The 17,020-nt window shown below is 41.2% G+C and overlaps 1 protein-coding gene across 7 annotated transcripts; it reads right to left on the bottom strand.

Moving 5' to 3' along the window:
- Positions 1-425: 425 nt before the first annotated feature.
- On the bottom strand, positions 426-15,538 carry LOC105038109 (autophagy-related protein 18h). 7 transcript variants are annotated; one of them, XR_012139028.1, is made up of 11 exons: positions 15,002-15,538; positions 7,318-7,779; positions 6,756-7,187; positions 6,359-6,604; positions 5,436-6,260; positions 5,163-5,335; positions 2,479-2,603; positions 1,945-2,396; positions 1,767-1,865; positions 1,519-1,687; positions 426-930 (listed from the first exon to the last, which is right to left on the bottom strand). XR_012139028.1 is itself a non-coding variant. In XM_010913802.4 (10 exons), exons 1-10 carry the CDS (start codon positions 15,170-15,172, stop codon positions 1,673-1,675), a joined length of 3,000 nt encoding a protein of 999 aa, XP_010912104.1. In that variant the 5' UTR covers positions 15,173-15,538; the 3' UTR covers positions 1,054-1,672. The 7 variants fall into 7 exon arrangements, 2 of the variants coding, with proteins under 2 accessions (XP_010912104.1, XP_010912102.1); XR_830656.4 differs by lacking the exon at positions 426-930 and adding an exon at positions 1,054-1,440; XR_012139023.1 differs by having other exon boundaries at positions 1,767-2,396; positions 15,002-15,537.
- Positions 15,539-17,020: the final 1,482 nt, after the last annotated feature.

Here is a 17,020-nt window from a genome sequence, read left to right as displayed (position 1 = left end):
TTACAACCCTTTCACTTGTTTATAACTTGTTCGACATGATTATACCCATTTAATTTGTTATCACAAACTTGATCCGATATGCCTTATTTAGTAAACAAGTTAACGTAGATCAAATATCTAATCAAAAGATTGGATTCGATTTTGGATAACTGGCCTATTTTAATTACCAAGCTGAGCTTGGGTTGGCGAGTTTTCCCTAGTGTTTATGTTTGAACACAACCCATGTCCAACCCAACCTAACACATTGTCCTTTCCCTACGCAGGGTGCAAGCATAAAATGACCATTAAAAATTTGAAAGCAATATTCAAGAATAGATTACCAAATCAACAAATATTGAATGTAAAATGAGAACGAGAAGTGGGCACATCTGCCAATGCCTAAATTCTTGTCATTTCACATAGTGACATAAATTAAAGCCCTAACATAACACACAACAATGCGTTTATTTATCAAATTACCATCAGATAATCCTTGATTATTAATCCAGATGTGGGTCATATCCGAACCCAGACTATTCAACTAACCATCATATTAGATTATCAAGCCATCCGAATATCAGAACATTAGGTCAAGTAAGCTTATCAAATTCTCTTTCTCCCTCTTCCAGTCTGCAAAATGTGCAAGAACAATGCTTTATAATCATTGTAGTGAAAACTATAAACCTATTCTTTTAATTCCTTATCATATACCGAAGACACCATCACAACCCAATTGGCCATGCTGTTGGTTCGGGCCAGCATCCGAACCGGCCGACATACTGTCTGCTCCCACCTTGAATATTCATTCTAGGCCGCATGTAGTCTCTTACCATGTGAAGTTGGCAACAAACCATCTTTGGTAGGAATAGATGGCAAGCCGGCACAGAAATTGATTCATTTGCAGCAGCAAAACAGACCTCAAAGCTCTCAAGCCAAAGAATATCTGCACATCTTTATAGTGATAATGCATGTCAGAGTAACAGATTTCAGTTAGGGATAAGCACAAAGGAACAAGACCCTTTTGGAGAAAAGAATACGGATATATTATCTTCAGTAACAAAATGAGACAAATGATTCAGACAGTACTTCAATGAAACCAATCAAAGCTAGATGATCAATACATAAAACAATACAAGACCGGAATCAACTTCACAACTACAGGAGGAAATATATTCTATGAATCATCCTTGGAAGCCATTTAAACAGCAGTTACTTCTGTACAGGTAAATTTGAGGGAGAGGCCATCTCAAAGGGCGGGGAAATGGTTGTCAACAATTACCTCTACCAAGAGTGCCAAACTTTCCCATGTCCAACCACTACTACATCACTTACAAATTCAAATCTACAGAATGTACAAAGAGCAGGGAAAAGAGATAGGATTCAGCAGAAGAAGACTTCCACGGTTCCCCCCTCCATTCACCCACTTCTTACACTGAATTGTGGGTCCTTCATTCAGAGGCCCTTGGATCATACAAATGATAACGTTATTCACATGCCAAAAGAGAATGGAAGTGAAAGACAAGCGAATGAAGTTGATACCTTTTAGCGTGTGCCATAGGGTTGACGTTGATCCTCCCCACAACATCTATTCCACATGAAACATTCCTACTATGAAGCCACCATTTTCAATAGTATGACGGGTGGAATTGGAGGAAGTATGGATTCAGTCTATCTATATATACAGGGAAATTGCCTACTGACATTCAACCTGTTCAATAGATGAGGACATAAATGGAAATGGGGAGAAATCATCATAAATGTCACTTGACAGCAATTAAGATTTGTACCTTCTTCACTAAAGGCAAATACACCTCCCAGCATATCATCATTGTCCCCATCTTCCTCAGGCTTTTCTCTCTCGCAGTGGCTGCTGCTGCTGTCTGCATCTGTAACAGCTTCAGTTAACTCACGGCAGTCATCGAGTTCTGATACTTTACAATAGCCTTCATGGAAATATTGGGTAACCTCTAGTGAATTATGCGAATCAGAAGTCTCTGTCTGTTCTGAATGCACATTGGTAGTACATGCATTTGAGACTTCATTAGTCGAAGTGCCATTTGAAGAGTGAATGTTCGCAATCACTGGTCTCCCAGCGCATGACAAGCTACTTGCTGTAGTGGATAAGCCATTTATAACAGAACCATCCATAAGAGAATAGCTGTTCAAGCATCTAGAATTAAATGAGGCATAATCTTTGTCAGCTAATTTCCTTCTCATCATAGCAGATGAATTCATTTGGGATGATGCAAGCATGGAACCCACACTTCCATCTTCTAGCCCACAATGAACCATTAAAGTTGAACTCTGCAGAGACTCATGAGGAATTGCCTTCTCCAGTGACTGCAAGCAAACAGGTTCACAAGGCCCTGCCATACAGTGTTCATCCAAATCAAGCAAATTTTGTGTGTTTCTTGATCCTAGAACAGACATTGAGAATGTAAGGCATCCTTTCAACAAGTTGCAAATACTGGTGTGATCTAATATCAGTGAGGTCCTTACCAATATCTGATCCAGATGCAAGAGATAAAGGCATGGAGCGATTAATGATGGTACCATTGGTGAACTTATCTCTAGCTGGGTTAGCCTCTGATGATGAAGTTTGGCATTGTCCTCCAGCAAGACCCCTGCAAGAAGTATCCTCTATGATAAATAACCACACAAACCAGAACCTAATTTCTGTATGTAAACAATCAAGACGTGAACTAAAGTTTCATAATATACAGTTTTATATAATGATGTCAAAAATATACAAAAGCCTTCTTTTTTCTAACGAGAGGCAGCCAGCCAACCTGAATTAATTGGTCCATTGGCAGATTTTAATAGTTAACAGATGGATAAGTTTTAGAAACCAAGCAGTAAGAGCTATGGTCAAATGGTTTTGCAGAACCTAGTCAAGTTTCTCAAAGTATTTAGGTACAGTGGCCTAAAACTAACTTCTAAATCGAACAAATCATAGACAGTCTCTTGACCCACCACCACCTGACTTTTCCTTCACCCAAAAGGGATGCAGGTATAGTAGCAAATTCAGGCAGGGAGCAGGGAAGTGGAGCTTTTAAAACAACTTGAGTAAAAACTTCTTGGAAAGAGAAGCAGGCACAAAATTCTGAAGAAAATCCAAAGCAAGTGCAGCTTCCCAGGTGGAACACTCTGCCTGTAAGGGTGAAATTGTAGCACCTAGCAACTTCACAATTTTTTTCTCTATCGCACTGCAGTATTTCTCCTTTTCTCTTGTTCAAAGGTTATTCACTTATTCTAATTGATTTAAATTGCCTAAAAATTTATACTGCATAGTAATTCAATAGCATAATATGCATATCTCAACCCAAAAAGTAGAGCATAGGCACTTCAAATGGATATAACATCCAAATTAAACATAGGGGCCGTTCAATTGGCAACTTATATGACAACCAGTCCATAAAAACATATGTAGTATATAACTGTTGTCTGATAGACTCTTGTATAACCCATTGAAAAGGTGTCAGATTATATGACCTAGAAATGAGTTTAAAGAATTAGACTCCCTTATTTTTTGAAAGACTGAAAACCACAAAATCGATAGAATGCTCTAGATCTCATGGCCAGCCCAAGCAGCTAAGGCATTAAAAGGTGTCACATCTTAATTTGCTTGGTAAAGGAAGAGGAGGGGGTAGGAAGTTTTTAAGGGAAGGATGGCTTTTACATCCATTTCCTCATTGTACTTGTGGCTTTGTCTATACTTCTCAAGTAGGCACCCAAACGTCTCTTCCTCACAATAATCAACAAGTTTTTTTACCCAGTCCAGCTGCATTAATCTTGCCACGACCAAAATAAAATGATTTGGCATCTTTATTATTAAATAGATGAGTCACTAAAAACCTTCATTGAAGCCCACAATATGATGTAATGACCACAATCAAGGTTTGCCGGACAATTCAGGACGTTCCGAGCCATACCAGTGGCAAACTGGGATGGTTCGGATGGGTAAATCGAAACACCGGCCGATGGAAAAGAAAAGAGAGGGAAAGAGAAGAAGGGGGAGAGAGAGAGAGGAGAGGGGAAGATGGGATGATGCTGCCGGAGGCCGACGGTGGCCCGTTGAGGTCGCTGAAGGGCCACGGAGGCCTTCGCGGCTCGATGTCACCCGATAGAAAGTTTAAATGAGAGAGAAAGAGAGAGAGAGGAGAGCGACAATATCGGAGGATCGTGCAGCTGGCGGAGAGGCTGTTGGAGGGCATCGAGTGGTCGCCGTGGCCATCGGACGGCGGAAAACGCGTAGACGGAGCCATGGATACGAAATAGGGGCGATCGCCCCCTTCCCTCATCGCATTTTTTTAAAAACGCCGATGAATAGTGAAGTCGATAAACCATTGCGGGCTTCACTTTTTGAATTTTTTTTTAAAAACAAGGTTAAAAACAGTAAAGTCGGCAAACCCATTACCGGCTTCACTTAAGTGAAGCTTCCATTGCCGGCTTCACTCAAGTGTCCCTGTTTCACGCCCGCAGCGTTGCAGGCATCAATTGCGCCATCCGACGGCCATGGTGGCCAGCCGGAGGCCCTCCGACGACCTCTCTGACAGCTTCCCCTCGTTTTCTTTCTTCCCCCTCTCTATCACACACTCTCTTTTCCTCCTCCCCAATTTCCTTCTCTGTGTTAGTTCGTGCTAGTCCGATCCGGTACGAACCCATACCGGCTCATACCGCCAACCGGCTGGCACAAGTCCCGATTCCAATTCCACCTTCCTTGACCACAATTCTTCTCTACAAAAAAATTAATATTATATAGTGTAACACAAATCCATGATATTGTGAAGTTCATGAAAAGAGGCAATAGCATTAGCATAGAATAGATGGCTAAATAGTTTTACAAAAAAATAATAGAATAAAACAAATTTCTAAGAATAGATACTATTCAAGTCCATGCATCATTGAGAGTAGACTCTCATATGATCATATAGACCAACTAGTTTAACCTATAAGACGATATCCCAATCAGAGGCTAAAAAGAAGATATATTTGTCGGTTCATCATGGTTTTATATCAAAAGTAAAAAATCCTCAAATACAAATTCCAAAAGTGGAACTTTAGCACGTGTATAGATATAAAATCTAAACATTAGAAATTTAAGAGGCATGCCAGTAGCAACCTCAAACCATATATAGATCATACCAATTATTCAAGTCTTTGTGAATGTGCATATACATTACCTTTTACTCCAATCTGACTGGGAGCAGTGAAATTGCTCAAAAACTGGTAGTAAATCTTTCTTCCTTATTTCAACCTCATGAAGGGATAACTTTTCTATCTCAATCTCTCCATTAGTACAATCTTTAAAAGATCTTCCACTAGTTCGTGATGGATCCATCACATAAAAATAAATCTACAACAAAAGTATAAAGCAATTTTTATTTACTGTAAATAATAATTAGGAAAAAAAAACTGGTAAAGCAATAAAGGAAATGACAGAAAAAGGTGAATACCTTAGATTTCTGCCATACTGGAATTCTCCCTGAGTTAATCTGCACTTCAGCATTGGAAAGGTACCAGTGAGGTCTTTCATGAGTCTTTACTGACTCTTTACCAGCTATACTATTGGTGGATGACATAGAACCTAAAGTTTTGTCATCTTCACAATCAAAAGTATCCATGACTGTCTCAGCATTCTGTCGATTTCTAAAGGCAATTCGAAGGATATTTTCCTCTCTTTCAGGCCAATTAGATCTTCTGCAAACATCCCACCATTGAACTGGTTCAGCATTTACGTGCAACTCCTCATCCTGAAGTTGCAAAAGAGGCCCAGATCCAATTCTTGAGCTGCTATCAGATGACTCTGCACTTGAAGATGGCAGAAGTTCATGTTGAATCACATGACCAGATGGAGAGTAAACCAAAAGATGCTCCAACGAATTGGCCTTTGAAGGAATTTGTAGACCATCATGGAATATAGAATTGTAGAAAACAGCAGCAATGGCACCTGACGGTACCGATATCTTTCCAGCTGCAGAAGCTGCAACGTTGCTAACAGTATTTAACCAACCAGAATTACAATTTTTTATCCTACTAACTACAGAAAGTGTAACAGGCTGTGGAGGTGGACGAAATTGTTGATCTGTAATGCATGACATAGTTGACCACCATGGCAATGTGAGGTTAGGGGTAAGGATCGGCCCATCACTATGAGAACTTTGTGGTTGAAGACTAGCATCACCACCAAATGGAGATAATGCAAATATATGGCAGGTACCTCTCGATGAAACAATAGCTATCCATTGGCTATAATGACCAAAACAGATATCCTGTATCACCTGGAAACAAAAAAAAGGGGAAATGGAGGAGCTTATAACATTGACGGAAAACAGGTTTCTACAACTCATGTCAGATGAACAATTTCTCAGGATCTTACAGCAGTTGTTAGTCCACGATACAGCTTGTATAGATGAACATGAGATGAAGCCCAATCATAACGCCCAGAGCCAGAACCATTTGGTATGCAGGTTGGCATGATCCGAAAGACATTTATATTATGCCCATGTACAGAAGCTGTAACCAGAAGGGTACCACTAGGATCAAAACACAGAGCAGATATAGGACTGGTGTGAGCCCTGAATTGTGAAATGACTTCTTTTGTAATGAAATCCTTGATTACAACCTGCAGAAAATCATTACAGGCCATCAAATTTAACCAGGAAAGAACTAGATGTATATGACTCTGCGCATGGCTAATTTACAGAGTGTAATTTTCTTGAATCATGAGTTAAGGAAGAAAGCAAAAGAACATGCACAACATAATTAGTACTAACCATTCCTGCATTATCTGCATCACTATGATGCACTGTCGATGGAAGTCTTCCAATCCTCCTTGAATTCGATGACAAGGGAGAATTAGAACCATCAGGCAGAAGCTCTTGACAATATTTTGAAAGTGTTTTGTATCCCATATCTCCCAGATTGAGTATTCCAGCAGCCAACTGTTTACTAGATTCCATTGCATAACGAGCAACCAAGCTCCCACTGCCAGGGGAAGTTGATGGGCTAACACCTGGTGAAGGGGTAAGGTTTTGGGGACTGAGGCGCCCAGTGTTTGACAACAGTGGATTATTGGAAGCATAAGCCAACCATCTTGGACCAACAGCCATTGGGCCATAACCAACATTAACCCCAGCTGCTCCTTGCAATGGATAAGTAAGCACGCTGAACTTATTCTCAAGAGTAATTGCATCAAAGCAGTATATCTGTCATGAAAGAGGCAAGTCATCAGTAACACTCAAATAAATTCTTAGAGTCATCACTCTCAAGTCTAAAAAGATAATTTGCAGACCGCACATAATCATTTTTATTGCTAAATTAACTCTAACTTCTTACTTGTGCTGCAAGAGCCACAGCAACTATTCGAGGACTGCATCGCACAATATATACAGCAGACCGAAATCTCAATACATGCACATAATTGTGAGATTTTAGTGAGTAGAACCGAACAACTGTGGGAGTGGAGACAGGATTTCCTGAATGAGGCTCGCCAGTGCTTTCTCTGATCAATGCGCTCAGACGACCACCTTGCACCATACCTGAGCCATTGGTTTCATCACCAGCAACAACCAATAGCAAAGGATGTGATGCTCTGAATCCTTCACTGCCCTCAGACTTAGCAGGAATTGGCTGCATCTGTAAAAATGTAACTGGACCATCATGCTTAGAGACCAGTTCACAGACATTAGAGGCATCCTCAACATCAAGTACTTGAAATCCATTAGAATACCCAAGAAGTAGAACATGCTTGAATGAAGATGGACCAAGTTCGAGCTTGTCAAAGCCAGCCCACAAGACCTGTTGGAGTAATAACATGTTAGAATAGATAATGCTCTGAAAAGTTAATTTCAGAATCTCAGGGTAAACCAAGCAAGTAGCAAATGCTCTGCAATGAGTGTGACAATACAATAAAGATGCCACATAAGAGGAAGGCTTCATCCATAGCTAGTAAATGAACACCAAATAAACAACAGAACCAGACTCCAAACTCAAATCTGTGCTACATTGATGAAACAACGAACTTATCTCTTTCTCTCTCTTCTCTCTGTGCTCTCTCCTCTCTTCAAGAAGTGAGCTTATCTCTAGTGACATTATACCTCATCTCTAAGTATCATGTAGAAACCTAGTTCTTATTAAGCAAAATTATTAAGATGAAGCAGCTTTTACAAGTTATTCATAAGTAAGCTATAACATGTACAATTTTCCATTTCTTCCCCTTTCCCTTGGAGGGGTGGTAACCATGGTTTCAAAAACCATCAAAACAGGACAGCAAGGCTGATACTGTACCATTCCAAAGAGAAAACTTGCACTGGTACAGGTGCCAGGAAGCCGAAATAGCTGTATTGGCACATGCCGGACATACCGATGAATGGGGGTCCATACCAGTGTGCAGTGGCAGCCTGGCAGTGCAATATGGTCATACTAGGCCATACTGATGGTTTTTCAATTTTTTCAGAATGTGTTAGTTTTGATACACATCATCGATACTAGTGCCATCCTAATATTATACCTTCATGAAGGAAAAAACAGCACAGGTTTCAATACCAGTACTTAAAATCTTGGTGGTCAATAGAAATCTATTGCCTAATCCATCAAACTGCCTTTCTCATTTCTTGTAAGACTGCTCCATTCAGGTTGTCATCTTTTCAATTCCAATACTTAACGCAGGAGTTCACTAATATCTCATCTTCTGCTAAAATGTTGAAGGCTCATAGGGCTCCCCCTCCCAAGTAGGAGCTAATCCACATCACCTAAAAAAGGGGCGTCACATGGGTTATTAACCTAGGCTAGTCCTTTTACCAACAACTTAAGCTTTTGGGCTCGAAGTCCATGGCAACTAGTATTAGAGCCAGGCCCATTGTGCATCACAACTCTTATTAGTTGTGTAGGCCCCTCATGGGGGATATTAGGGTCAAGGAGGACATGGGCATGGTGGGCCCCCTCTCAAGTGGGAGCCAACCAACAAGGGCATTATAAAATTGGTGGAGGAGATTATCATAGTCCCACCATTGACAAAACCAATAAGGCTCAGTGATGGGGCCGTAATAGTCCCACCATTGACAAAACCAATAGGAAAATTGGTAATTGACTCCGGCTTTGAAATAAAACAACCAAGAGCAAGGTTTGCTGAACTGGTACCGCCGGCCGTTTCGGCCGGCCGGCGGTACGGTTCGGTATAGTTTCATACCGTACAGAACCGACGACCCGAACCGGAAGAAGAAAGTGAGAAATTGAGAGAAATAGAGAGAGAGAGAGAGAGGAAGAAAAAAAAAAGAGGGAGGGGAAGGAGCCGGCGGGGCCGCCGGACGGCCTCCGACTGGCCGCCGTGGCTGTCGGAGGGCGCTGTCCACGCGCGCGGTGCCGCAGGCGTGAAACAGGGGCATCGCGATGCCCCTGTTTCACAAATTTTTTTAAAAACGTGGTTTTAAGTGAAGTCAGCAAACGATTTGCTGGCTTCACGATTTTTGTTTTTTTTTAAATTCTTAAGTCGGTAACCCAGTTGCCGACTTCATAAGTTTAAAACAAAAAAAAAAAAAGAAAAAAATCGAAACAGACGACGTCTGTTTCGAAAAAGAAGAAAGGGGCAGAGCCGCGGAGGGGCTCCGCCAGCTCGACCGCCCTCAGGCCGTCGGCGTCGGCTCACCGACCACCGAAAGCCTCGCAACGGAGGCACCGTCTGTCCGGTAGATTCTCCACCCCCCTCCGAGCGCTCTCTCTCTCTTTTTTGCTCTCTTGAAAGCCCTATCGGGCGATACGGGGCTCGGAAGCCCTACGACGGCAGCAGCCGGCCACCGTCGGCCTCCGACGGCTCCCACCTCCCTCTCTTCCCTCCCCTCTCTCTTTCTCACTTTCCATTCTTTATTCGTCGGTACCGTCGGTGTACCGATTTTACCGGCCGAATCGTGCCGGTTTCCCGCCGGTCCGGTACGAGATGGGGTGTACCAGCCGGTTCGACACGGTATGGCAAACCCTGACCAGGAGTGTTTATGATTCTGGTTTTGGAACAGGAAAGCAAGATGGCATGCATTTGGTAATCCCAGTAGTTAAAATACTTAGGGTTGAATTCTTGAGAGAGTTTTTTGAAGTTGCTAGGATTATCACCCAACATGGAAGGAGTCAAGACTTTTGAGTATTTGGACTGTGGAGTGAGTAATTTTTGAGGGGTTGAATTTGTCTTTATAATGCTTGATGCCCACAGAATCGGTATCAAGTAAGATGAATTCATAAAACTTTTGGGATTTTGTAAGTCTTTTGGTTGAAAATGCTACCCTGGAGGGAAGATCTTTTCCACCACCATTCTGGGTGTTTTTTCTAAATACTCATCTTCAACGGTCAAAATCATTTGAATGGGTTTTTTGTCAAAATATTTTGAACAAGTGTTTTTGGGGCAAATTTTTTGGAGTGGCATTTGCTCGAAAATTCCAATTGCCTGTTTTCGTTTTAAATTTAATTGTTGCAGATTTTTAATAGTAACTTCTGCAACGGATTTTTGAAATATTTCTGATCCCATGAAGGCGGGATTGACCTTGGCTAAATCAGCAATTTGCTGTGGTATCATTGGGGATTGTTCTTCTTCCTCGACAATTTTTTCATACCAAGTTAGAGGCTTTGGTTTGGGTGTTTAAGGTGGAGGTAAGGATTTGGAGGAGTGGGTATAGTCTGTCATTGGGGATCACAATGTGCAGTGGCAGACTGGCAGTACAATACGGTCATACTAGTCGGTACCGATGGTTTTTCAATTTTTTTGAAATGTGTTAGTTTTGATACACATCATCAATACTAGTGCCATCCTAATATTATACCTTCATGAAGTAAAAACATCACAGGTTTCAATACTAGTACCTAAAATCTTGGTGGTCAATAGAAATCTATTGCCTGATCCATGGTTTGCCATACCGTGCCGAACCGGCCGGTACACCCCATCTCGTACCGGACCGGCGGGGAACCGACACGATTCGACCGGTAAAATCGGTACACCGGCGGTACCGACGAATAAAGAACGAAAAGTGAGAAAGAGAGAGAGAGGAGAGGGAAGAGAGGGAGGTGGGAGCCGTCGGAGGCCGGCCTGCGGCCGTCGGAGGACTTCGAGCCCCGTATCGCCCGATAGGGCTTTTAAGAGAGCAAAAAAGAGAGAGAGAGCGCTCGAAGGGGGGTGAAGAACCTATCAGACAGACGGTGCCTCCGTTGCGAGGCTCCCGGTGGCCGACGAGCCGACGCCGACGGCTTGAGGGCGGTCGAGCGGGCGGAGCCCCTCCACGGCTCCACCCCCTTCTTTTTCGAAACAGACGTCATCTGTTTCGATTTTTTCTTTTTTTTTTTGTTTTAAACTTATGAAGTCGGCAACTGGATTGCTGACTTAAGAATTTTTTAAAAGAAAACAAAAATCGTGAAGCCGGCAATCGTTTGCCGACTTCACTTAAAACCACGTTTTTAAAAAAATTTGCGAAACAAGGGCATCGCGATGCCCCTGTTTCACGCCTGCAGCACCGCGCGCGTGGACAGTGCCCTCCGACGGCCACGGCGGCCAGTCGGAGGCCGTCCGGCGGCCCCGCCGGCTCCTTCCCCTCCCTCTTTTTTTTTCTTCCTCTTTCTCTCTCTCTATTTCTCTCAATTTCTCACTTTCTTCTTCCGGTTCGGGTCGTCGATTCGGTACGGTATGAAACTATACCGAACCGTACCACCGGCCGGCCGAAACGGCCGACGATACCGGTTCAGCAAACCTTGGCTTGATCCATCAAACTGCATTTCCCATTTCATGTAAGACTGCTCCATTCAGGTTGTCATCTTTTCAATTCCAATACTTAACACAAGAGTTCACTAATATCTCATCTTCTACTAAAATGTTGAAGGCTCGTAGGGATCCCCTCTCAAGTAGGAGCTAATCCCACATCACCTAAAAAAGGGGCGTCACATGGGTTTATTAACCTAGGCTAGTCCTCTTACCAACAACTTAAGCTTTTGGACTCGAAGTCCATGGCAACTGGCATTAGAGCCAGGCCCATTGTGCATCACAACTCTTATTAGTCATATAGGCCCCTCATGGGGGATATTAGGGTCAAGGAGGACATTGGCATGGTGGGCCCCCTCTCAAATGGGAGCTAACCAACAAGAGCATTATAGAATTGATGGAGGAGGTTGTCATAGTCCCACACCAACTAATAAAAGTGGTACCAAATGGGTCTACTAGCCACGGCTGGTCCTCCTCCAAACAGCTTCAACTTCTGACTATAAATTCATGACAAGTACGACCATTACCAGCATTCTAGCTATCCAACTCTAGAATCCTAATGAAGCTTAAAAGAAATTTGTCAAGCATAATTCATCACATTAGATTAAAACCTGTGAAGCTTGATGGGCATCTTCAAATGCGACCATCCTCATGATAGATGATTAATCTTATTGTGGAGCTTCGAAAACTAAAGGAGAAAAGAATTCATGCCTCCATAATTAAATTGAAGAATTGGATGATGATGCGTGAGGATTTTATTGAAGATAAAAATTATTTTTTTATTGTCGACTAAATTTAAACTACTTCTTTCGTTCATTTTGGTAATTAAAAGAAAAGCTTGACATGAAATTTGAAGATGGATGCATCAAGAAAAAATTGTTTGAATAACATTTAGATGTTATAATATGCCCAAATTAGGTGCACTGTGCGAAGAGACAAAGCTTGTTTAACAAAGTACGATAGCATTCTTTTGCACACATAGAAATACATAAGCTTGCAAAAAGGACATGATCTATAGCTATTAACAATATTCCTCTTGCTTGATTACATGTACATATCTAACCAGAGATATAAAATTTCATACTGGCATTATCACATTTTTATGTAAAAATGCTGTAAGCCTAAGTGCTATATATGAGTTAAAATAAGGGCAAATCGGCCAAAACCCCATACTCTAGGTTGAGGATGAAAAAAACAACACTAGATTGATGACATAGGCAAGTTGTAGAAGAAACCAAAGGACAACACCTCATTGAAAGAACTTAAACTTAACTGGATGTACAAGTGTCTTCCAAAGCACAGTTACATAAAGATGAAAACTGGGAACTTAGTTATTGACATTAGACAAATAAGGTTAACCATTTTATAGGCATGCCAAAAGAAATTAGTTTGAAGACAAGTAGCCAATGCGCCCCTATCAATTTGCTTGGTTCAATAGTAGAGTTTGATGAAATAGTCACAAAAAATATTTTTGCAAATAGATCCATCAAATGTAAGAGTTCTTAAGTACGATAAATTTATCTTTAACATGTGTACCATCTCACAGCATTTTGATGCTATGACCATGAAAAGCATGAACATCGTTAATCTTTAGTATGTCTACCAATGTTTTTCTTCTGTTATCTCTAGTTTTATTGGGTACTACACAATAATTTGATCCAGGAGTTTCATGCACATAACCTGTAGAATATTCAGAGGTTAAAAATCACTTGAGATTTCCTGGTGACATGCTTGTATCACCCAATATTCATAACAACTTCTTCAACAAATTTTATGTTCATTTAAATATAAAATGTCTTAATAATTTTTTTACATAGTCTAGAAATTAAGGTTAGTTTTTACTTAAATTGTTAACAAACTGCATAACACGTTTTAATTTGTCCAACAAATCCTAAATTGAAGACATTGAGGTGCTCACATTTTATCCAACAGAAACCTCATGTGATCAAGCAACAAAACCTGCCTTCTAAAATATAGTGCTTACCATTCTGTATCTTTTATTCCAAATGCCCTACCTCCCCATATATGAAGGACCACAGCAGAACTTGGTCCAACAATCTAACAATTCATAAGCCGATATAAAATTCCTCATATATATACAAATATCTAGCAAACAATGTCCTTTAAACAAATAAAATCACCATGTCAGTAATGTTTGAGTTTCTTGTGAGGATTTAAAGTTGTTCATTTTACAAAACACATGATAAACCAACAAATATTATGTACCACAGTATGCACTACCACCCTTTAACGAGCCCTTCACCATGGTGTGTACCATGCTGTACCACCCCATATTGGCAAACCATGTGTTGGTATGGGGATGAGAACCATGAATTGTATGAGGATGATACATGACCATATGCCCTCTCCAGACCATGGTATTTCAGACCTTTCCTTGAGCAATGAGAAATTTGTTCTATGATATTTTTTCCATCATAAGGGAAACACAAGCCCAGCAAGGTTTCATCCTTAAATTCTCATGTTTTTCTACTTTTCTTTCATCAAGAACTAGAGCTATTACAGCACAGGAATACGATTTAAGAAAACAACTGCTACCATGGATATCCTCCCAATAGACATGCCTTTTCAACCACCATCCACAGCATGCTATCTCAAAAGCATCTAAATGTTGTGCTTTAAGGTACCTTCAGTATTCCCTGTCACAAACTATCCCAATAGTTGTTGGCCCTTTATTGGCAATGTCATGTCTAGACCATGAAGGAGGAGGATTTCTAACGTGTAAATGGATTCTTTACAATAACATGTACTAGATTGAAAAAAATCTGGTAAGTGGACCTAAAAACTTCTTAAGCATATACACAGCATCGGAATGCATTCTAGAGGAAACCATGAACACACGCCAAGGTGTAAACGTCAAAAGAAGCGGTTCCTCTGCTCATTGAAAGCAGGGAAAAAAACTTTCTTTTTTGAGCTACTCGCTCTAAAGCATCAACAGCAAGTTTCAATGTCAAATCAAAATAGTACCAAATTCTCTCAGTGCGTCAGACTTTCATTTAAATCATACAACCACAAGTTACCATAAGCCCAATCCAACTAGAACCAAGTTCTTCTAGTGCATCAGAATTTCATCCAAATCATACAACCACAACTTACCATAAGCGCATCGACTTAAATAAACACTCCCGCAAACAGTCATCGCACCATCAATCACTCGGAAAAAAAAAAAAATTATACATATATATATATACGTGTGTGAGAGAGAGAGACCAAAATATCAATTTCTTGCAAACAAAAGGCACAAAAGAGAGATGTAGAGTGGTCTAAGCGAACCTGGTCCTTCTCCTCCTCGGCGGGCACGGCGATCGAGGCCGCCACGGACGCCCCCGCTGATCGGACGGTGGACGCGACCGACCCAGCATTTGACGACACCGTCTTCAGGCACGAGGAGATGATCCTCAGCGAGTTGGGCAACAGCCCGTTCCTACCCTTCCCCCTCCTCATCTTTCCGCGTCGTCCTCGTCCCTAACCCCTCCTCCTCTACCGGCCGTCCCCTCCAACCCCTTATCACCCCTCCTCCGCCTCCACTGCCACCTTCTCTATCAACAGCCGCCGCCCATCTCTGAGACCCGCCGCCACCGGCGATGGGAAATACCATCCGAGGCCCGATCTCCGCTGGCTACCGACCGCGATACCTCCGTCAGCTTCCCGGTTTGACTTCACGGCCACATCTCTCTCTTTCTCAAACTCAAACCCAAAAAAAACATCATCCCCTCTCTCTCTCTCTCTCAAACTCAAACTCAAACCCAAAAAAACATCATCCCCTCTCTCTCTCTCTCTCTCTCTCCACTTTTTTCTTTCGTCTCTCGCTTTCACCTTCTCTCTACACTAATAGGGAGATCCGTTCCGGTAATCCGCTGGCATCGGTTAATTAAGCCTCCGTCCAATCCACTCCCCCATCAATCACGCCACAGGGGCCCACCGGACTTTAGGATCAGATCCACGATAATAGCGGATTACCCGCGGGGCATCCGAAATCGGGTTTCTTTTAAAAAATTTGGGAAGAACTTGCACGCAATAGGAACATTAGATGAGATCCCATGCCTTGCCAGGCTTTCTCAATTCCCACGCTCCCGTTATTATTATTATTTATTACCCTATCTAATCTTTTTATTCCACGTTTACCCCCGACTTAAGGATTCGGGAATAGCGGGAGAGTTGGGGCAAGCGGGAGAGTTGGGGTGGAATAAGGATTGACGGGGTGCTGGGAGGAAGACCATGACCGTGGACTGCGGTGGTTTCCGTGGGCGGAGCTTTTGGTGGGGGACATTTTGGTCCTTTTGAGGGAAGATTTATCCTCTTTCTATTGTTGGGGGGGTTGGGAGTAACTGCCAGGTTGTCAAAATTATCCTTTTTTTTGTTTTGAAGCAACAACTTGCTGGTTAAGTCATCTGTAATTATAATTAATTTTTAATCTCGACTTAGATTTTATTTGGATTTTAAAATATTGCCCCTTGGCTTGGCCGATGGCCAATACCAATTGATAATTTTCGAGGTAATTATCAAAATAAAAATCGAAATATAGGATAATATTTTCCCATCATGCTATGGTAAATCTAAGAATTGATGCCTAAAAATAATTTAATCTTGGATTTACTATTTCAATATCGCATACCTAATATATTGATTGAGATCTTGGATAATCTCAAAAATTTCCAGTTTTCTCACTGATATTTTAATTCATCACCCATGCGGTTTCATGATCTTGGATTTTAATTCATACCTCTATGGTGCTTATAATTAATTTTCTAGCATTTATTGTTTCAGGCAATTTGAGGGCTAATCCGAAGCCAACCTGATCCTAAACGATTCTCAACTGTTAGAATTGGAGCAAGACTTATTAACACAGGAACCAACCCAACCTAATCAAGATTGGATTAGTCATCAGGTTATCTAAAAATTGAAAGAAAATAATAATTAAACTACTGATTATATTCAAAAAAAAAAAAAAGACATCAAACCAAGAACTGAAATCAAAATTCCATGTCCATCAAGTTAGCCATAGATTTGTATTGTCAAGGGAGATCCTACAGAATAGGTGGTAAGGACTAAAGAGAGGGGGGACAGAGTCATAGATGATATTAAGATCATTTAGATATTAATCCAAGCACAAGCAAGTGTTCAATTAAAAATACCCATGCAAATAGAAATAAATTTAAAAAAAAGGCTAATGATAATGCATGGATGATTTCTAATATCAGGAATTGTAATCCAACAAGTTCTAGACATCTTTATATCATTCTTTATTTCTGCAAGTTCAAAGATACAACCTGAAAATAAACATAAAATATC

This window comes from Elaeis guineensis, chromosome 1 (genome assembly GCF_000442705.2).
Source record: "Elaeis guineensis isolate ETL-2024a chromosome 1, EG11, whole genome shotgun sequence".
Lineage (NCBI taxonomy): Eukaryota > Viridiplantae > Streptophyta > Magnoliopsida > Arecales > Arecaceae > Elaeis > Elaeis guineensis.
Note: the sequence above shows the minus strand (reverse complement) of the source record. Positions and strands in the feature narration are given on the sequence as shown.